The sequence below is a fragment of the Kogia breviceps genome, chromosome 9, assembly GCF_026419965.1.
Source record: "Kogia breviceps isolate mKogBre1 chromosome 9, mKogBre1 haplotype 1, whole genome shotgun sequence".
Taxonomy (NCBI): domain Eukaryota; kingdom Metazoa; phylum Chordata; class Mammalia; order Artiodactyla; family Physeteridae; genus Kogia; species Kogia breviceps.
Genome location: NC_081318.1, coordinates 108,920,280 through 108,941,310, shown reverse-complemented (window position 1 = coordinate 108,941,310; position 21,031 = coordinate 108,920,280). Strand labels below are relative to the sequence as shown.

The 21,031-nt window shown below is 54.5% G+C and overlaps 1 protein-coding gene across 8 annotated transcripts in view; it reads left to right on the top strand.

Moving 5' to 3' along the window:
* EGFR (epidermal growth factor receptor) overlaps positions 1-20,672 on the top strand; it is a 195,482-nt gene extending 174,810 nt beyond the window's left edge. For 2 of the 8 annotated variants that reach the window (XM_067042915.1, XM_059074568.2), the window contains exons 21-28: positions 9,044-9,199; positions 10,033-10,108; positions 12,747-12,893; positions 14,290-14,387; positions 15,855-16,022; positions 16,397-16,444; positions 17,108-17,210; positions 17,979-20,672. In XM_067042915.1, coding sequence (XP_066899016.1) covers positions 9,044-9,199; positions 10,033-10,108; positions 12,747-12,893; positions 14,290-14,387; positions 15,855-16,022; positions 16,397-16,444; positions 17,108-17,210; positions 17,979-18,340 — 1,158 coding nt within the window. In that variant the 3' untranslated portion in view covers positions 18,341-20,672. The other 6 variants (XM_059074569.2, XM_067042914.1, XM_067042918.1 and 3 more) reach the window with 4 other exon arrangements.
* The last annotated feature ends 359 nt before the right edge of the window (positions 20,673-21,031 follow it).

Below are 21,031 nucleotides of genomic sequence, written 5' to 3'. Positions count from 1 at the left end.
TCTGATTATTCAGCTACATTTGCAGTTTTCTCTGTACTGGCGGCTCTCAGTATGGTTGATGTTAAGTGCTCTTATTTCCCTGGCATTCTTTTGGTTGATACTGTGGTAATTTGGAGCAGGGGAGGAGGTGTGGCTTTCGCCCAGGCAGGACTGGATCGCAAGGCCAGCAAACCAGGCCGAGGCTGTCAGGTGACAGAGTGGCCGGGCGGACAGACAGGTGCTGGCTCTGACGTGCGGTGGCAGGAGGTGAATAGATGTTTCCGCTGCTTCCTGGGGCTCCGTACGCGTCCCCCTGTCGACAGGCTAGATCGCGAGCGAGGGAGGGGCTGGGGGGGGGCAGACAGTGGCCGGGTGGAGCTGAGACCAGGAGCGAAGCCGTGAGCCCGGTATTGAGCTGCTCACGTGGCCTCACCCAGGGCGGCAGCGCCGTCGGTGCTGCAGATTGACTCCTGAGGATGCTCCGAACTTGCTCGCTCGACCCCCAGCGGGCGTAGAAGGGGACTTCGGACAGACGCAAACGTGTTCTGGGCTCCGCCCAGCCGGCAGCTGCGTGAGCCGCTCGTGCGGGCCGGGCCGCTCCGGGGTCAGCGGTGCCGGGCGACGCCGGCAGTGGAAGGCCGCCTCAGCTCTCCTCTTCCAGCGCGCGCCGGGGTCGCTGTCCCAGCCGCGGCCCCGGAGGCTCCGGCACCCGGCGGCGTGGGCGAGCCTCCCGGGCCCCCGCCCGTCGCGTGGCGCGCTCGGCACTCGCAGGGCCGTAACCGCGGTCATGGAGCCGCGGAGTCACGTGGCCGCCGCTAGGCGGTGGTCCTGGTGCAGCCTGTGTGCCTCACGCGCCGTGGTCTCAAGGAAAGGCTGGTTATTCCCGTGTCTGACCGTGTTCGTCTCCTAGGGCTGCCACCAAAAAGCCCGACAAACTTAGTGGCTTACCACGACCGAAGCTTACTCAGTTCTCGTACTTCTGGAGGCCAGAAGTTCAAAATCAAGGTGTCGGGAGGGCCGTGCCCCTCCCGAGGCTCTAGGGGAGGATCCTTCCCCGCTCCCCAGCTCCGGTGGCCCCAGGTCCCTCCCATCTCGGCCCCGGCCTTCACGTGGCCTCCCGCCCTAGGCCCGAGTCCAGATCACCCTCTCTCCTGGCAGACACCAGTCATTCCTAAATGCAGGATGACTTCATCTCAAGGTCTTTAACCGATTCGGTCTGCAAAACCCTATGTCTAAAGAAGGTTACGCCCTGGGGCGCGGGGTAGGCATGCGATCTGGGAGGACGCTGTCCAACCCAGAACAGAGGCTGGTGTCAGGAGGTCACTGGCCCCAAGTAGTTTTTGCCGAATATGGCATTTTTCCTGGAGGTTTACTCGTGTCCTGACTCCCGTCCCCAGAAATTCTTCCTTAGTCTCTTCCCTGATTAGCTGAGGCAGGAGAATCACCAAAGCCGTCCCCCTCCACCCCAGGCAGCCTCTGTTACCTTGCTTAACTTGCTTTACTTTTTAAAAACACATCTCGCTACCTGCAAAGACCTGGTTCGTTTACTAGTTTAACTTGAAACTGGGAGGTGAGCTCCGTCAGAGCCGGGCCCTGGCTGCTGCCCCCGTCAGGCAGGGCTTCCAGAACTCTGCACGCCTGCCTGGGTGGTGAGGCTCACCAGAGGGGGCCCGGCTACTTAGCACTCTGACTGTCTCGTGTCAGTCGGCAGCTCCACAAAGGTGACTTCTCATGTGATGCGACACATAGCCTTGGCAAGTTCTGCCCGGTACGGAACCGGGCTTGTGACCCTGGGGGATTCGCATCTCAATTCTGGCTTTTCTTAGGCGCGTTGTCTCTCTGTGGCCGCAGAAGGGCCTCTGCCGTCTGTCCTCCCGGCAGCGAGAACGGTGCTGAGTAGCCCTCTGTGAGGCGCCCACTCGGGCCCCAGTAGGCACCCCGTGCTCAGCTCTCTGGATTTTTCCCCATATTTTGACCAATTTAAGTTAGATTAGTGACGAAAATCTAAGCTGAAACATTGTCTTATTCTAGTTCCATATCGACTTTCTCTCCCTAGGGCAGCATCTCCTATTTTCCGGTCCTCTCTCGTTCATGAGCTTTTCCCCTTCTCTCCTTGGCAACCCTACATTCAGGTCTGCCTGCTCACAAGTGTCTGCATAGATGGAAGTTTATCTGACCCCCAAAATCAGTCTTCTGCCAGCACGAGGAAGAAACAAACACCTGACCACGGCAGTGCCCGCCACAGGGCGAGTTCAGCTCTGCCCGGGCCCTGGTCAGCCATGAGTTTCCACAGTTCCTACGTTGACTTTCCAGGGCCTGCAAGTTTTCCAGAATGGTGCTCTATATAACATTACTCAGAATTTCACCTTGTTATTTCAATCCACTGCTCTGCCTGTTGAACTTTGTTTAGGATCACTTTCATCCAAAGTCGGTTCACACTGCAGCTGTTAGATTTGTCTGCAGTGGAGCTGCTTTCTATTTCACGAGAGAAACCTTAGCCGCTGTACTTGAACAGCTGTGGCAATGCAGTGTCTGTCCTTTTGCACGGAAAGGAAAATAATGGTTTCTTCAGCTGTAAAGAGAGAAATTTGCTCTTGGGTTAGTGACTGTTTGCCAAAGTATTAGACAGTTTTCTCTGTAAAAGTTAGAAGTGCAACTACCTAGAAACAGTTAGAGGCTGACCAGAAACTAAACTTGCTGGCGTTTTCAAGGTGGGATTTATTGACTTATAAATGTCCTCCCTGATTCACAAAGGCACAGGCTCTCTTGGGAAGTTTTCCAGTATTGATGGAGACCTGGGTACCATTACGCAGGTTTATTGTCCTGGCTAAACTGCCAAGAGGACAAATAAAATTATATCACGGGCAAAAGAAAAAAAGAAAAAAAAAAAAACAGAGGTGGCCTAGTGGGGAATCTTGCTGGGGTTGGGAAAGCAGAGGTGCCCTTCTACACAGGGTGAGAGTGGATTCTAGACTCAAGTCTCAGGAGGCCGTGGAGACATCACGTGCTCCCTCATCACCGCTTCCTAAGCTCCTGGCTCGGGAAGGTACGGGGGTCTCTCACTCACGGGGAGTAACTTAGGTGCTTCGGAAAGTGCGTGCATTCTTCCTGGCTGCGTAAGCCAGCTAGTGAATCCCAAAATAATTAGATGGGATAATAGTGTAGTAAAACGTTAGAATCCAAAAGATGCTGTCTGTCATCGGTTCAGTTTGGAGAACACCACTGCCGAGCCAGGCTCATTCCTCTTAGAGCGCCGCAGAGCACGTCACTGCCAGGTCCTGCATAAATCAGCTCTCTAGGCTGTGATTAATTTAACATTTTCACAGACCTTTGGGGCCACGGAGCTTTCTTTCACCTGACCTGGATTAAGATCTCACCGAGGTGAGTCTTTAGAGAGACCGTACACGTTTCAGATGCTTGACCGGGCTCTGGTGAGGTTTGAAGGTAGCTGGGGGCCGGGGTCGAGGGGTGGGTGGATGCTGTCAGAAGGAAAACGACCACAACTTCAGAAGCACCGAACTACGCCTAGTTCATTCTATAAGATGAAGCTTAATGAGGATGAACTTCAGAAAACATTCCATGCACAGGATCCTTTTTTTTTTTTTTTTTTTTTTTTTTTTGCGGGTCTCTCACCGTTGTGGCCTCTCCCGTTGCGGAGCACAGGCTCCGGACGCGCAGGCGCAGCGGCCACGGCTCACGGGCCCAGCCGCTCCGCGGCACGTGGGATCCTCCCGGACCGGGGCACGAACCCGTGTCCCCTGCATCGGCAGGCGGACTCCCAACCACTGCACCACCAGGGAAGCCCATAGGATCCATTTTTTAAGCAGACGGGATACTTAGTTTGGTCTAAATTCATCTGAAAACACCGCAGCGTTTCCACCGCTCACACCTTTATAGGCGCTCTCGGGGCACGAGAGCAGTGGAGAGAAGACCCATCCGGGCGAGGAGAGGAAGGTGGTCCTGCCGATGACGTAGCAGAGCGTGCTGGCCACTCGCGTCTGGGTCTGGGTGCCGCGTCGTGACACCCACGTCGACAAATTATAGCCTGGTCGTGAGAGACAGGCAGGGGTGGGGGAGAGTGAAAATCATGCTGGAACAGGAGCCGTTGTCTGTCAGCCTGGCGCAGCCTTCGGGGGGTGGGGGGAGACGCCGACCGTCCTGTGCACGGGCCTCCTGTCTGGGCCCAGGTGGCTCTGGCCTTCGTGCCCAGGTCTGCTCCCCCCCGCCTGGCTTTCCTGCGCTCCAGATCAGGACTCCTGAAGGTGAGAGGTGAGGTTCCAGGCAGCCCCCACCCCGCTGACTTAACTGTGCAGCCTGAGGGCGGTGATTCAGCCTCCGGCCTCCTGGGAGCTGAACCGGCTGCAGAGCCGGTACCTGCGTAAGACCCTGGGCAACAAGACCGCAGACAGGGACAGAGCCACACAGCAGATCCGGTTACCAGATATTGCAGTTATTTGAATTATTTTTTTATTTACTCTCACATCGTTCCACAAGATGACAGCTGAACGCCATCAACCTAAATGATCGCTTTACGGGATGTCACTGGAAAGCCCAAAGTTGCTGTACCGTTAAAGCGTATTCATCAACTTCTGGTCATTTCACTTGGTGATTTCTTGAGCATTTATCTGTCAGTGTCAGGCATCATGTGAAATATGTATATAAAGAGGACAAAATTTCCTACCTCCCCAAACTTGCAAACAGGTGAGGAAAACAGATCCATACGGAGGTGACGGTGCAGCAGGAGATGAGTGGGTCAGAGAAGGAGAGGTGAGGGACCAGACGCCCAGAGGCTGCTGTACAAGTCACGTGGGGACAGCCACGCGGGCTCAGTCGGCCAGCCAAGCGCCAGGTGCGGGGACGGCAGCGGCGCGGCGGCCGCCCTGCACCCTCGGGGGCCTGGACGTGGCTGTGGTGCTGTGGACACGAGTGGGAGCCCGTCCCTGTCCTGGGCACCATCTGAGGGGGCAGTGAGAGGTGGCCAGGAGACACCGAGGGCCGCTGAGGGACGAGGGGCAGGCCGGGGGGGGGAGGGGAGACCCCGCGGGAACCTGCAAGCGCGGCTTCACCACGAGAGCAAAGGGCGCCACGCGGGAATTTATTCATGATCAGACTTCTTTGGGAGGTGTAGCGGGACATGGCAGCAGCCTAATTCGAGGTCATGGCAAAAGGGGTGGAGAAGAGGGGATGGACTTGGCATTTAGGAGGAAATGAGGACAGTCACAGCACCGAGGACAGAGGGCTCTCACGGGGCACCATCCTAAGTGCTCCACGCGGATGAACTCATTTAACCCCCTGGTAGCCCGTTTGACGTACGGGGGAGAGCAAGGCAAGGGGCGTTGAAGTAACTTGCCCGGGTCTCAAGCTACGAAGCGGCAAAATCAAGATTCCACCCCACGGCTCCTTGCCCCGCCGAGTCTGTGCTTTTCCCAGCACTTGATGTCACGGGTCAGAGAGGAGCCCACAGGCTGGTGGGCCTCCTGTCCCTACACAGCGGGAGGGTGATGGCTGGGATAGGAAATCCTGACACTTTCCTGCCTCTTCTGAGGGCTGGGGTTCAGTGGTGTGGACGCCATGCTTTGCTTTACTCTGCCAGGACCCTCCGCCTACCCCTCCACTTCCTATTCCGCCACCTCCGGAGTCGCCGAGTCAGTGTCCGTCTCCCCCCGCCCCCCCCCCCCGCCCACCACTGCCCCACGTGGTGGTGAAAAAATACGCTAGAAATGCAGCTCGTTGCTGCCTCCGAAGAGTTGCAGGGTGCTGCAGTGCCTGGGAATACGGTCCGTACGTGTCACACCCAGCCCAGGCCTCTCTCCTCCCCCGGGTGTTGTGCAAGGAAAGTCTTTAAAACCCTTGTGAAGCATCCTGTGTCTCCTGTGCGTTCAGGTCCCAGGGTGGCTCTTCAGATCCCCCTTTTAACCTCAGTATTGCAGCATCCATCCTAGCTGTCCTGTGTTAACTAGCAAAATAAATACATGCCATTAAATTAAAGTGAGGATCTCAGAGAGAAGAATCAGGGAAATGCGTTTCCAAGAGGCCCCGTGAGGCTGACGCTGATAACTGCTTCCTGCGGTTCTGTTTGGATTCTGAGAGTTCACGAGGATGTCAGGGCTCTTATCTTTGGTGCTGGTTAAACTATAACTCCGCTGGGGCTAGAGTTATAACCGAGATGGCCTTTCAAACTGCCATATTATGTGGGACAGAGACCAAGGAATAGAGTTTTATCTAAGTTCAAACGAGTCTAATCTTGTCCCGAAATTATGTCTGATTTAGATCCCTCTAGCTGTGTGCTCTTTCCTGCCCTTTCCCAAGCCTTCTCGGAAGGCTGGTGCTACGAGAAAACGTTGCAGCCTGTTGCAGTTGCTCTGCCCCTTTAAAACTCTGAGGTGGCGGGGAGGGAGCTAGTTCCTTTGTTAGATTCCCATCCACCCGCCCTTGGGCAGGGCTCAGGGGCACAGGGCCAGTATGCTGGGGTGTGGCGTCCGAAGCAGTCTCTGGGCCCACAGACAAGTCTCACTTGGAGGCCCCAGCAGGAAATTAAGGGCACGGTCCCAGTGGTGGCCTCAGAGCCCTTGGTCTGTGAAGCAGCACCAGCCCAGGCTCTGGGCGCCTGGGTCAGCTGCCAAGGCTGTTGTGTGGGTACCAGACCTCCCAGCACCACGAGGGGCACCTTCACAGGTGTGTTTGAAATGCCCGGCTCTGTCGGCCGCTGTTCTCGTTCCTCCATCCCTTCCTTCCTTCCTTCCTTCATCTTCAGCAAGCTTTTGTAATGGGCCCATGAGCCATGGCCACTGAGCCTGTGCTCTGCAACAGGAGAGGCCACAACAGTGAGAGGCCCAAGTACCGCAAAAAAAAAAAAAAAAAAAAAAAAGTATCCAGGGCACCAGATCCTCTGTTAGGCATATAAAGAGGCAGGAGGAAAGTTCACAACGATAGTTAAATGTAGCTGGAAATGCCCTTTGGAGTCCTCCTTGTGGGCTTAGTGAACCACAGGGGAGACGGATGCTGCTGAAAGGAGCCCCATGAAGCGGGGGAGGTGCCGGGGAGTAGGAAGTCCTCCTCTGCTAGGAAGCCCTGCTTCTCTCTCCCTCTCCGTGCTCCATCCCTAAGGAATGCTTCCTAACCTGGAAGTGCTGCTCCAGGGAAGCGCCTGCCCACTTCCTCTTGAACAGACATGAGCCCATTAACCTTATTTCCCAGCACCTGAGACATCTTAGAAAGGAACCATTTAAGTCAAACAGCATCTTAAACATTCGGGAGCTTTCTAGATAATACAGTGGACACATGGGAATCATTTTTTTTTCCCCCAAGAAAAGAAAAACATTAAAGGCCTCAAAGACGAATTCCTGGGTGTAGTGTCTTTCTAAGATCCTGTTTTCCAGTGATGGCTAGTTTAACTCCAGAAAGAAGATTTGTAAACTTCACTTTGATGTGACAAGTTAATTAGTCATTTTTACCTAATATCTATGCAAAAGGAAGCGATGAATTTGCCAGAAAATCTGGGATCTATCCTCATCTACAGGTATTCCCTGCGTTTGCACTAAAACGAAGAGAGCTACATGCAAAAAGCTCGAGAGTAATGCAGAGTTGGTTTTGCCCATTCATTTCCATTTTGTGCCCTTCGGTAAGCATTTCTGTGGTGCCCGCCCTTCACCGGAGAGTTCGGGAGTGTCAGCTGTAAAGGAGGCTGGAAACATGGTCCACTTCCCAGGCTGGGGAGAGGAGAGGTGCCTTTGTGAGCAAGTAGGAGAGGACGTGGTTCCAGCCACACAGGCCGTGTGCAGAACTTGACCCTCCGGCTTCTCCCGCCTGCCCGTCTGGCCCTGCACGGGGGCAAGGGCTGCCAAGCTCACGTCAACGGGTTAGAGCTTGCGAGGGTGCAAGGGAAGCTTGGCTCAGCTGGGCAGGCTGCAAGCCGGGAGTAGGGGCAGGAAGTGAGCTCGCCTGTCAGGGGAGAAAGGGCAGGTGACAAAAGACACCAAGGAGGCTGTGGACAAGGGCTAGAGGTGAGGGGGGTCCCACAGTTAACCCTTTGTAGCCGCGGTTCTGCATCTGCAGAATCAGCCAACCGTGGATCAAAAGTATGTGGGAAGAAAATTCCAGAAAGCTCCAAAAAACAAAAGTTGACTTGGCTGGCTGCGAGCAGCTGTTTACGTAGCGTTTACGTTGTGTTTACAAGCGTGTACATTGTATGAGGTGTTAGAAGCAATCTAGTGGTGATTTAAAGTATGCAAGAGGATGTGTGTAGGTTACAAACAAATACTTGCTCCATTCTTTATAAGGGACTTGAATTCATCTGCGGATTTTGGTTAGGGGGGGTGGCAGGGAGAGGGGGTCCCAGAACCAGTCTCGTGGGTACCAAGGGGTGACTGTACATCCGAGAATTCGCTATGTGTCGGGCACTGTGCTGGGTACCTCTCAAGTATTCTGTCTTTCTTTCTCTTCCAGCCTTGATTCTGATGTCAGCAGTTATGGAGGCAGCCAGGGAGCGGGTAGGGAGTGGCGCCCTGTATCAATAAAAGCAAATTCCATATCCATGTGATTTCAATTTAAAAAAGAGAAACTAAAACAGGACCAAAACCTTCACTGGTAGTGAATCGCGTACGATGGTCCAGGAAAGCGTGATAAGAGCCCTGGGTCCCAGGGAGGTGGCGCCCCAGACGCGCTGGCGCGGGGCCGGCCGTCCTGAGCAGCGGGCGGTGTCTAACCAGGTCGCGGCCCGTCGGCGGGGCTCCTGCTCTGTCGCTGGCCTCCTCTACTTGTTCAGCTGAGTCTGAAACTTGAGTAACTGGATGGAGATAAGTCAGTCAGTCAGCAGCTAGTTACGTCTTCGTCTCTTCACCTTTTCACCCGTGGAGCGGACAGACCCTGGTCACTGATGTTACCAGGTGCACATCACTGTGTCCGTGGGGGGCAGTGCGTCCGCACACAGGCTCCGGCTCGGAGGCCGTTGCGTCCGTGGCGCCGCCCCCTGCGCTGGGGCGCCCGCCCTCTGCCTGGTCCCCGCTGGGCCCTCCAGGGGGGCCCGCTGAGCACCCACGCCTCACCGCGCGGCCCCGCGTTGCAGGGCATGAACTACCTCGAAGACCGGCGCTTGGTGCACCGAGACCTGGCGGCCAGGAACGTGCTGGTGAAGACGCCGCAGCACGTCACGATCACAGACTTCGGGCTGGCCAAACTGCTGGGCGCCGAGGAGAAGGAGTACCACGCGGAAGGGGGCAAAGTAAGGAGCTGGCTTGCAGAAGGACGAGCGCCCCCCCTGCCGGCAGGCTGACCGCTGTGGGGGCCACCCTCAGGGCCTTCTGGGTGAGGTCACAGCTGCCACCGGCGCCCGGGTCTAGCCAGGCTCTTCTGGCCGTGCAGCCGGAGCTGCCCGGGGAGCAGGATTTGCTGGGAAAGTGCGTAAAGATGGTTCTGACGCATCCAGAAGCCAAGGGCAGTAGACGCGGGTTCGGCTCCATCCGGAGGGGACCGTTAGCCAAGGGGAGGTTTCCACCTCGCACCCCTGGGCAGAGCTCCTTCAGAAGAACAGCTGGGAGAGCGGCACGGAAGGGGCCCCGTGCTGTTCCAGCAGCTCCCGAGGGGCGCTGGCCGCTGCAGCATCGGCTTCTTCCTCTCGGAGGGGCCTGGGGCTTCCCCAGGGGCCTCTCCCAGCAGTGAGGGGTGCGGGTCTCCTGACAGGCCCTCCAGAACGCTCTGGCTCAGCTGCTCCTTTCTTGGCTCTCACTGTGGCCCGCACGGCTCCAAGCAGCCGGCCCTGCAAACAGCCACAGACGCAGGGCACAGCCAGGGCCCCCAGCTGCCAGCACGTGCACCCAGCTCAGCAGAACAGCCCACGGACAGAAGGGCCTCGGCTCCGGGCCTCACAGAGGCCGTGTCCTCTACCAGACTAAATCCTCTCCCCCGGCTGGGAAGTAGCACCGGCCCTGGGCTGGGCTGGGGGTGGCCCAGCTTCCTCACCTTTGTTGCTTGTCATTTATTCCAGTGTGATCTACTTTTTTTCAACAGAGGGAAGCTAATTGTTGTCTTATGACTTTTCTCTCTCATCCTCCCAAGGTGCCCATCAAGTGGATGGCTTTGGAGTCCATTTTACACCGAATTTATACCCACCAGAGTGATGTCTGGAGCTACGGTGAGTCAAAACCCTGAGGCTGATGAATCAGGGCTGAGGCTACACTGGCTTGTGTTGTTGATGCACGTTACACGCTCTGCCGTCCAGGACAGCGTCTAACAATCACGTAATCGTCACTGTCTGTCTGTTGTACTAGAAAACGTGCAAGAGGACATTGAGTCTAACTGCCGTAGCAAGTGTCACTGGAGAGAACAGTGAGCTTGTCAGGAGAGCAGGTAACGGGAGGGAAAGAACTTGAACCTAGGAGACGCCTGTACCCCCAGATCAAACCAAACGTGACCTCTTGCCCTGAATCTGAAGTGAACCAAAGGGAGATGACGAGTCGGGTTTCACGGGGAAGAGTTTCCCGGTAGAGAAAATGCGGTTTTATGATGGACTGACTCGCGGTGGTTTGGGTTTCATACAGTGAGCGGTCGGTCATCGTTGTGTATCAGAGAGAACGGCCTCAGGAAGTGCACTGCGAGGGTGTGTTTGTGGGGAATACGAGGAAGGCGACATAGTTACTGTTTCCAGCTCTCGTGACGGCCGTCTCATCGGGGTCTCATTCTTCTTCCTTCAAACCCCGTGCAGCCCTCTGCTCCACCCTCTGACCAGCTCCCCTGTCCTCAGACACACCTTCCACGCTCTCGCCTCGTCCTCTGCACAGAGCGTGTCCTGAGTCCGCAAGGGCCTTGCCTTTCAGGAAGGCATTTCCACTGGCTGCCGTGCCGGGGTGCCTCCACCTGTGTAACGGCAGGCAGTCCTCCCTGTCACCCAGCATCAGCCCAAAGCTTGCAAAACACCTGATCTGCACTGAACGGTGCAGTATCAGCCTATCCCAGCTATCAGCGCAACGGAGGTGAAGGGAAGGAGTCACCCACCTCCCTAGAAACGTGGATTTGGGGAGAGCGATAGTGAAAAGAGTCTCCAAGAGGAATTGAGTCGTCATCACAAAAACACAATCATTCAGGATTTTGTTTTTGTGATGATCCCACGTGCCGCGGAGCGGCTGGGCCCGTGGGCCGTGGCCACTAAGCCTGTGCTCCGCAATCAATGCGAGAGGCCGCAACGGTGAGATGCCCGCGTACCTCAACCCCCCCCCCCCAAAAAAAAAAGAGTGGTCTGCCTTTGCCAGCCTTCCGGCTGTGTCCTCCCCTTGCCCTGTGTGTCCACTCGCACAGCCCGTGCTTGGGCCGCCACGTTTGTTTAGTAAATGAAAACTCTCCGACTCAGTGACTTAATCCCTGTGAACGATCACAGCCGACATCAGAAAGTCAGCGTCACCACGGGGGCTGTGTCTTTCGTCTCAGTGGAAATCGTGTTGTCAGTGATTCTAATCTGCTGTCCTGGCAGTACACCGGACCTGTTACAACACGAACCTGAGTTTTTAGTCTAAAAACATATCCTGTTACTCCACCCTATAGGCTCCGGTCAAGGCAAAATATTTCAGTCAGTTAGGGACCTGTGTGTTCCACTCAGGAGTTGAAAAGAGACAGAATTCATAGCACCTTCCAGCCCCACTCATACCCCACAACCGGGTACACACACCGCCCGCTTTCACCGTTTGTTCCGAAACCTGAAAAGCTGCCTTCCCGCGGGAATTCATTGTGTGTGTTTCCACGCAATGTCTAAACCTAGTTAGAGGAGGACCAATCGACTTTGAAGATCTGGACATGAGATTTTCTTTCTTTCATCGAGTCCGTATTGGTTCTGTGGTGGGCAGGACAGAAGAATCTGTTTTCTTGTCCCTGGACCACTGCTTTTCTTCATGCTTCAGCCTTGCATTTTGCATGTTAATTCAGGTCATGCGTTTTTGGAATGACCTCTGGAAAAATCTACGCAGATCCGTGGTGATAACGCACTTAGAAGCCAATCCCAAGAAGAAGGGGTGGTTAGATGAGTTGGAGACCAGGAAGGCCCCGGGTTCCTGTGTCTGGTCCCTCCCCGTGTGGTCTGGGAACACAGGCTCAGGCCCACCGCGCTCATTGCTCGTGGCACCTTGCTGTCCAGGAGGGGACATACTCCCCATGGCATTTGTGTGTTTCTGGAGCAGAGAATTCCATCAAGGGGGGCACGGAGATGGAAGGACCGTCAAAACTTCGGAACAGTCTTAAAAAACACCAATTCTAAAATTACTCCTGCTTTGATTTTTTTAATCGTGATGATTGATTGATGTTGAAATTAAAAGTATGGGATTTTTATATTTATCAAAAGGAACACAGGGAGTTTTTCTTCCAATTTTTTTATTCTTTAAAAACACAGTTTATAACCTTGCTGGTAAGTCATGTGGGGCCAGTGACGTCTGGGTGTGTAACTTCCTGCTCCACAGACCATAATCTGTATGTTTCAGAGTGGTGGTATTCTCTTTGCTGTTACTACTAAAGTTTACTATTTATTGGCCCCTTACTGTTTGCCTGGGATTGTCTAACCATTGCAGTTGTGTTATCTTGTTTGAGCCTCACAACCGTCCTATGAGGCAGACGCTGTGATCCACCCCCCTTTACAGGGAGCTGAACTGAGACTTCCAGCATCAAGCAAATTGCCCAAGGCCACGGAAACGTGGGTTTTTAAACCTTAGAAACAGTATGTCAACAAGGGTGACTAAAGACAAGGTGCTGTGATGATTATTGACTCATACGGCCACGCTTCTTCCTCTTAGGAGTCACCGTTTGGGAGTTGATGACCTTTGGGTCCAAGCCTTACGACGGGATCCCCGCGAGTGAGATCTCAGCCGTCCTGGAGAAGGGAGAACGCCTGCCTCAGCCGCCCATCTGCACCATCGACGTCTACATGATCATGGTCAAGTGTGAGTGGCCGGCTGCCCCCTGGCCCTGGGCTGCCCTGAGCCAAGCGCCCCAGGCCTTCGACGCCCTGAAGACATGCTGTCAGAGTCCATAGGCAGGCACATCTGTAAACACCCCCTCAGACACTTCTGGAAGCGCTTAACCTGACGCCCTGAGCGCTGTGAGCTGACGTTTGCCCACGTTCCCAAGCAAACAAGTAAAATCAAAGTCCTCCATAAGCCATTACCCAAAATAGTCTTCTCTCTGAGTTGCTCAATGAAAAAGCTGCCCCGCTTTTGGAAGCCTGTTACCAGAGGAACTTTTTAAATGCCTGACAGTGAGTAACCAGAAGAGGTTAATCGAATCGGCACTTCTGCTTTGACGTAAACCTTTTCAGAGAGTGGATTTATGTGAGGCCTTCTGCAGTGTAGCAAGTAAACATTTTAATCCAAGTAAGAGTGTGTAGCCGGACTGTGACACTACCACGCCATCAGAATCACAAATTCAGTAGGCTCTGGGGGTGGGTAACGTTACGTGTGTGATGAGCATTTATACAGAAGGTAGCACAGGGAACGTGATAGAGTTCATGTAAATATTAAGCCTTTCTGAACTTTAGACCACAGGGTTAATCATTTTTAACGTCCTTGCTTTAGGTTGCGGAAGCTGGGATCCAGAGAGGTTACATGATTTGCGTAAGGTCACACAGCAGTCTGGCCCGAAATGGCTTGACATCCTGCTGATAGAAAATAAATAAGAACCCTCAGGAATCGTGACGATTTCCAGTCAATAGCTGTTCCTCCAGCAGGTTTAATCTAGACTTGGATCATTGTGTACTCAAATGCACTGGCCTGGCTGATGGAAGTATCCCCCCCATGAAAGGCACTGAAGCGGCGCTGTCACGTGCACATGTGATTGCTTCAGCGTGTAATACACCGAAAGCACCAGGGGGCGGAGTTCCCAAACGCCGAGGTTCTGAAGAAAGTCCCTCATTTTCCCTAAACCGAATCTGGTTTCCAGCTTACGAGACGGCTGCGTGAATACGGATGAGGGAGCACGTCATGGGAGGACTTTTCACTGAGAGGCGGGGCCCGGGGCACCCTACAGTCAGAGCAGTGCACAGAAAGCAGCTGCCGGGTCCCTTAAGGAGATGACACCAGCATGCTGGCCCTTGGAAGGGGAGGTGCAGAAAATTAGAGCATGTTATTGCCATTCTGACTCAAATATGCAAAGCCATCATGGTCTTTAAACAGTCGTCAGTGCTGGTTTGCCAAGACTGAAGGGTCTGTCACAAGGATTAGGGTTCGTCCTCACTGATTTGTCTAAAAGAATCTCACCGTTAAGTGCTTTCTTTCAGCGATGCCATCTTTGTCACTTCGTTCAGGCTTCTAATCGCACCGACTCTCCTCCTTCCTTCCCCAGGCTGGATGATTGATGCAGAGAGTCGCCCAAAGTTCCGGGAGTTGATCATTGAATTCTCCAAGATGGCCCGAGACCCCCAGCGCTACCTTGTCATCCAGGTACCAGATCCCAGTCTGCACACCCACTGGGAAAAATCCCTCTAACAAGCATCAAATGTCACCATGCTCCGCCCGGTTGACCACACAGCCTCCCCGTCTCGCGGGTCACGCCATTCATCCTCAGCGCGTTAGAACGAGCACAGCCCAGGCTGTGGACCAGGTGGAGGGCGCCGTGGGGCCCCCAGCTCCATCTGCCGTCCCTGTGAGCCCCCCGCACTCGGCTCCCCGTCGTTCCACGGACCCCTTAGCCAGAGCCTTAGCTTGCTCTCATGGGGAACCAGGGCTTTAGTGTCGGGCAAACCTGGCTTCAGATCCCTGACTCCGTACTTACAACGTCACGTTGACAAAACTAGGCTCGCAGAGCTGCTTTAAAGGTTCAGTGAAATAACATATGCAAAATACTTTGCAAAGCGCCTAAAGGTTCTGCTCAGCAATCGCAGGGCGTGTGTGTTGGAGGGGCTGGGCCCCACACCGCCAAGCAAGCAGTTCTCCAACACCAGCCGGTGTCCTCCCGTTCAGCTCAATCTGACACTGTCCACCTGGACACAGCGCCAGATCCCACGGTCCTCCGGGGCCGCCTCCCCTCCCCCCAGTTCAGACGCCCGTCCCACGTCCAGGTTGTTACCTGGGCATCTGACCATCTGGCAGAAGGTTCCCACAGCCCCCCTCCTCGGGTTCCATTAATTTGCTGGCGTGGCTCTCAGAACATCTTTTTACTTACTGGATCACTGGTTTACTATAGACGGGTATAACTCAGGGACAGCCAGACAGAAGAGATGCCCAGGGCAAGGCGTGGGGGAAGGGCGCAGTTTCTGTGCTGTCTGGGTGCACCACGCTCCCCAGATCTCCAGGGGTTCACCACCCCGAAGCTCTGAACCCTGCCCTTTCGGGTTTTTATGGAGGCTTCGTTACATAGGCCTGATTAAATCATTGGTCTTTGGCGATAGGTTGGACCCCCTAGTCCCCCTACCTTCCTTGGAGGTTAGGGGTGAGACTGAAAGTTCCGACCGTGTAATCACCTGGTTGGCTCCACTGGCCGCCAGCCCCCATCTCGAGGTGCTTCCAGAAGTCTCCTCGTTAACATAAGAGACACATAGGGAATTCCAAGGGTTTAGGAGCTCTGTGCCAGGAGCAGGGAGGAAGGCCCAATGTGTATTTCTCACTGTACACAGCACAGCACTCGGTGAACGCTGTGGCTTTGGCCCTTCCTTTTTCCTCCTGAGCTGTTTGCATTTGCTCTGAGGGCTCTGAGACATCGGGGAGTTTGCAGTGTCTTGATTCCAGGTCGGGGGAAATGGAAGGGGAAGCTGTACTTCACAGAGCCGGGCAGGGGGCGCGGGGACGAGTGTATTAGAGCTAAATTGGCAAACACACAGGCACCTGCTGACAGCAGACCCGCCTCGACAGCCGGGGGGCGGGACAGCAGCTCTCGGGACCTTTCTGACGGTCTCACAATCTCTGTGCCAGGGGGACGAGAGGATGCATCTGCCCAGCCCCACAGACTCCAACTTCTACCGCGCCCTGATGGAGGAGGAGGACATGGAGGACGTCGTGGACGCCGACGAGTACCTCATCCCGCAGCAGGGCTTCTTCCACAGCCCCGCCACCTCCCGGACGCCCCTCCTCACTTCCCTGGTACCAAAGTCACTCTTGCTCAGGCTCTGCCTCCTGCTTCGAACAGGTTGAGTTGTAGCAAAGAATGACACCCACCTCGTGGAACTCACGTAGAGACAGAGAGTAAACGTTAACCAGGTGGTAAAGCCGAAATCAGAACGAATCCATTCCTTGTATCCGTTACCTGACTGCGTTGCAACAACTGGATCGTAACCTTTTCCGGTCCACTAAGGAACAGAGTTAAATCGGAACCAAACCTAGTTGTTCTAAAGCTAATGAGTCACGACGCAATCCAGGCCCTTTACCTGTGCCCACCCCCGGAGGCCCCTGTCCCGCTCTCGGTGGGGATGGGTGAGCGTCCACGTGCACCGTAAACAGCTGTGATTCTTTTTCAGAGCGCCTCCAGCAACACTCCCACGGTGGCTTGCGTCGACGGAAACGGGGTAGGTGTCAGCTCCTATAAAGCAGAATTAAATAACAGCTCTGTACCGTGGCTCCATTAGACATAGACAACGCCCACCCTACCCCAGAAAGCCGTGCTTTTCCTTCCTGTATTGTTTGATCCCCAGCCTAAGGCCAGCAGTTGGCTGTCACTTACCAAATGCTATTGAACATGTAGCTGACGGGCCAGCAACATCACGCAGCTCACGGACCCGGCCGTGCGTCAGCGATGCGAACCGTCGGGCCGGCACCCCGACCTGCTGACCCAGGGTCTGCGGGGAGGGGCCTGGCCGTCTGTGCTCGAGCCCACCTTCCAGGTGATGCTGTTGCTTGATGTGTGAAGCCTTGATTAGACCCACACTCACCAGTGTAGCAGCCACTAGCCACATGTGGCTGCTTAAGTTTACATTTTCATTAATTAAGTTAAAATTTGAAATTCGGTTCCTCACACACGTGGTGCGTAGGCGCCACTTGGAAGAGCGCAGATCGCGGAACGTGCCCGTCGTTGCAGAGCGCCCTGCTGGGCGGCCCCGGCCAGGGCCCTGCCACGTGCCCTGCGGCCTGTGGGCCACCTGTGGGTGGTGCGGGTCCTCTCCCAGCCCTGCTGAATCAGAGTCCGCAGGTTAACGGGCTGCAGTAACCTTGTCCCATCTCCTCCCCAGCAGAGCTATCCCCTCAAGGAAGATAGCTTCTTGCAGCGCTACAGCTCAGACCCCACTGGCACCTTGACCGAGGACAGCATAGATGACGCCTTCCTTCCGGCGCCCGGTGAGTGCCTCGCTCTGGAAGCAGTAACGCTCGCTCCTGAGCCTCCGTCCCCGGTGCCCCGGCCAGCTGCTGCTTTCGAGCTGGCCCAGAGGGGTGGGTGGCCCATGGCACGCGTGCAGACACGATGGATGGAGGAAGAGGCCGATCCACAGAGACCGCTAGGCACGCGCACGGGTCTCTGAGGGGGCTCGGGGCGTGTCCAGGTCGTCTTTAGAATTAATCTGCACGTTTTCTAGAATTTGAAGCAAACAGCAGAGATATGCATGGGTGAGTGTGTGTGTGACACATTTGATCTCTGTTCTCTCTCCTGGCTCCATTCTTGGCCTGTGAAACATGTATTTCCCTAATCTAAACTTTATAGGCACACACACACACCCGGGGTGTGTGTGTGTCTGTGTCTGTGTCTGTGTCTTTGTCTTTCCCTAATCTAAGCTTTATCCCCAGACACACACACTCACAGACACACACACACTCACAGACACACACACACACACACACACACACACACACACACACACACACACACGCCCCTCTCAAGGGAGGCTGTCCTCTGAGAACTTTAAATTGGCAAAAGATAAACGTGTCCATTGCTTTGAGAAGGACAGAAAAGGGCACAATTTATTTTAGCCAGAGAGTCGTCTCCCCAGGCTTCCCTGCATCTGTGACCTGTTGCCTCACTGAGGAATATTCACGGGTTCAGAACTGAGCCGTGGAATCCTGCTGAGGATGATGCTTTGCCGATCACGTCTGATTTCTTTTCAATTTCAGAATACGTAAACCAGTCTGTTCCCAAAAGGCCCGCGGGCTCTGTCCAGAACCCCGTCTATCACAATCAGCCTCTAAACCCGGCCCCAGGCAGAGACCCTCACTACCAGAATTCCCACGGCGACGCCATCGACAACCCCGCGTACCTCGGCACCGCCCACCCCGCCTGCACCAACGGTGTGCTGGACGGCGCTGCCCTCTGCGAGCGGGAGGGCGGCCACCGCGTTAACCTGGACAACCCCGCCTACCAGCAGGCCTTCCTTCCCAAGGCAGCCAAGGCAAACGGCATCTTCAAGGGCGCTGCCGCCGAAAATGCAGAGTACCTGAGGGCAGCGCCAGCAGGCAGTGACCTTACCGGGGCCTGACCCCGGAGGACGGCCTCAGCCCGGAGAACTCCAGCCCCTTCGGCCCCCAGGACCCAGCCAGGGCAGCTACTCAATCCTGTCAGCCATACTCACGGTAACTCTTGGACCCACGGACTGGTTTGGCCACGTTTGCCGTGATCAGCCCGTCTCTCAGCCCGCAAGTGCCCCCGACTCGGATGCACTTCGGGGAGTTGCAGGGACATCCTTTGTCTCCAAACCATGAGGCTCCCACAAAAGGCATCCAGAAAGAATGTCGGCCATTTGGGCAGAGGTTCGCCTTTCAATGAGGTATATTTGAAAAACACTAAATATGTTTAAGGAGTTTTATTGCTTGGGGACCTCTGGGGTTTTAATTGTCATTGATTTTGCTCTTCATGGGCTTTTCCAATGAGGGAAAATCTTGCTCGTAGCACCTGTGGCACTGAGTTGACCCAGGCCCACCTGTGACCAAGAAGCAAGGGTCAGTCTTCCAGCTAACACTTGATTCCATTGGCTCTGCTTGGAGGCTCTTCCACTGCAAGACAGTTGAATAACGAACCAGTCCTCTGGATCCTAAAGCAGGCCCGATTGGTACTATATCAGGTCACGGCAGGTGCAAGAGGGTAAGCCACTTGGAACTCTTCCTGGGCAAGGAAGAAACAGAGGGGGTAGAATTCTTCCTCGGACTTATAAATGTCTCCATGGTACTTAACTCTCCATTGGTTGGGCAGTGTTTTCTAATTACTAGATTTGTTTCTTTTCCATTCCACTGTTTTGAAATTCAGTACGCATTCCCTGTCAGCAGCAGGAGACGGTAACCAGGATCGGCTCACATTTGATTCACCAGCATTCAGACCAGTTGCCTTTCATTGAGATGGAATGACAGTGGTGCAAAAAGTAACAAATCCCCCAAATCTGAGTCTCAGAGGCGATACGTCAAGTCCTCTGGGGGTCGGGGGACAGGCGTGTATCGGGAGACTGCGAAAACGAGGCTGCTCTTAAAACTTTTAGCTCCTCCCAACAACAACAAATCGGTTTAAGCTAGTCACGGAAGATAGTTTTCTTTTTATTTCACTTCAAGGGTTTTTTACTCCAAGGGTACCTTGCCCCTCACCGGTAAGCTGCCCCCAAAGCTCCTCCTTGCCCTTGGTGAGCTGAAGGGTCCAGGCTCTGGGGCAGCTCTGCAGAAATGTCTCGCCCTCACCACCGCTGGCACGTTGTAGCAAAGAGACAGCAGTCTGTGTCGTGTGGAATTCAAGTGGTAAATAGGAAATTTGACTTTGATGGTACTGCCTTCGTAACGTCTATAGGCGTGTGAGAAGAAGAAAACCATTTCCCCTTAAAATAACTCCCTGTGGCTGGAGGACCCGCTGCTCAGGACACCAGCATTTTCCCACCTGTGTCCCCACACCCTGACGGTTAACACGCTTCTGGTTACAAACACTCTGAGTCAACGTCCACCTCAGCCAGGAAGCAATGTTTCAGACAATATTTTCAGCCCCCCATCCCACATCCACGATTCTCCTTTCGCTTAGTTATTTATTGACTCAGATGGATCAGGGCCCCAGTTTTGTTACCAGAGTATTTTATCTTGTCTCAATGGAAATAGAAACTATATTCAATGCAATTCCATCACATGGTGTTCTAAACACCCTTGAACACCTTACCAGCCTGGCACAGGTACTGAAGATAAACAAATAAAACATAATCCGTGATTCCACGAAATTCACCACTGAGCGAAGAAAACTGACTCACAAGTAACCAGCCTTAAAACTACATGACAGGTGCCGGACGTGACATGTCGGCCCAGCACCGTGACAGCACAAAGCAGGGAGTAAGGGGGACCGGGGCCTGGAGGAGCCGTGGTGGAGGTGGGTTAAAAGGCCCCCCAGGGCGTCAGCCACTGGAAAAAACGGGAAGTGCACCCCCAGAAGAGGGAGCCTCGGCCGCGAAAGCATCGGCCACAGGAACCACTCGTGCAGCCCGTCTGCAGGCCCGCTGCCCCTTCCCGCCTGGGAGTTACGTTTCCCAAGGGCCCTTGGGGTCCGTCCCCACGGGGGGTTTGAAAATGATTCGAGGAAAGATTAAACACCACCTCTTAAGGATCTGAAATTTCATGTCCTTGTCAGTAAACCACTTTCATTATTTGTTCACCTCAGAACATAAATACTTGAGTCCACTCTTTATCCAGCCCTGAGAAACAGAGCGGTTCACATTCTGCTGTCACTTACTGGTCAGGAAGCAGGTGGTGAGGGAGGGCCGCAACATGCTAGCCCGACGGTAGCAGTGAAACCCTAGTATTTTTGTAATTTGAAATACTTTACTATAACGTAATAAAACAGCGAGAGCTCTTCAGGTTTTTTCTTCTTTGTATTTCGGTTTTCCTGCGTAAAATGTAGTTGCTAAATTCTCTTAAAAGACTGTGTTTCCCAGAATGGTCTCACTATGTCTGTCCAGGGAGGTGCAGGGGGGCCTGTAGATGCTTCAGAGCCCAAGAGAGCCTGAGTCCAGCCCGGGGGCCCCTGGGAGGTCAGGAGGGGGCCTCCCAGGGCTCCAGGAGTCCCACATCGTGGCTCGGACCGGCCGGGCCTCAAAGCTTAACGCTCACCCCACCCCTTTGGCTCCTCCTAGTTGACACCAGGCCCCGAGGTCCCACAGACAGCCTGCCTGCTGTTTCCTCCCCAGCCATGCCCGGAACCCTTCCCCACAGCT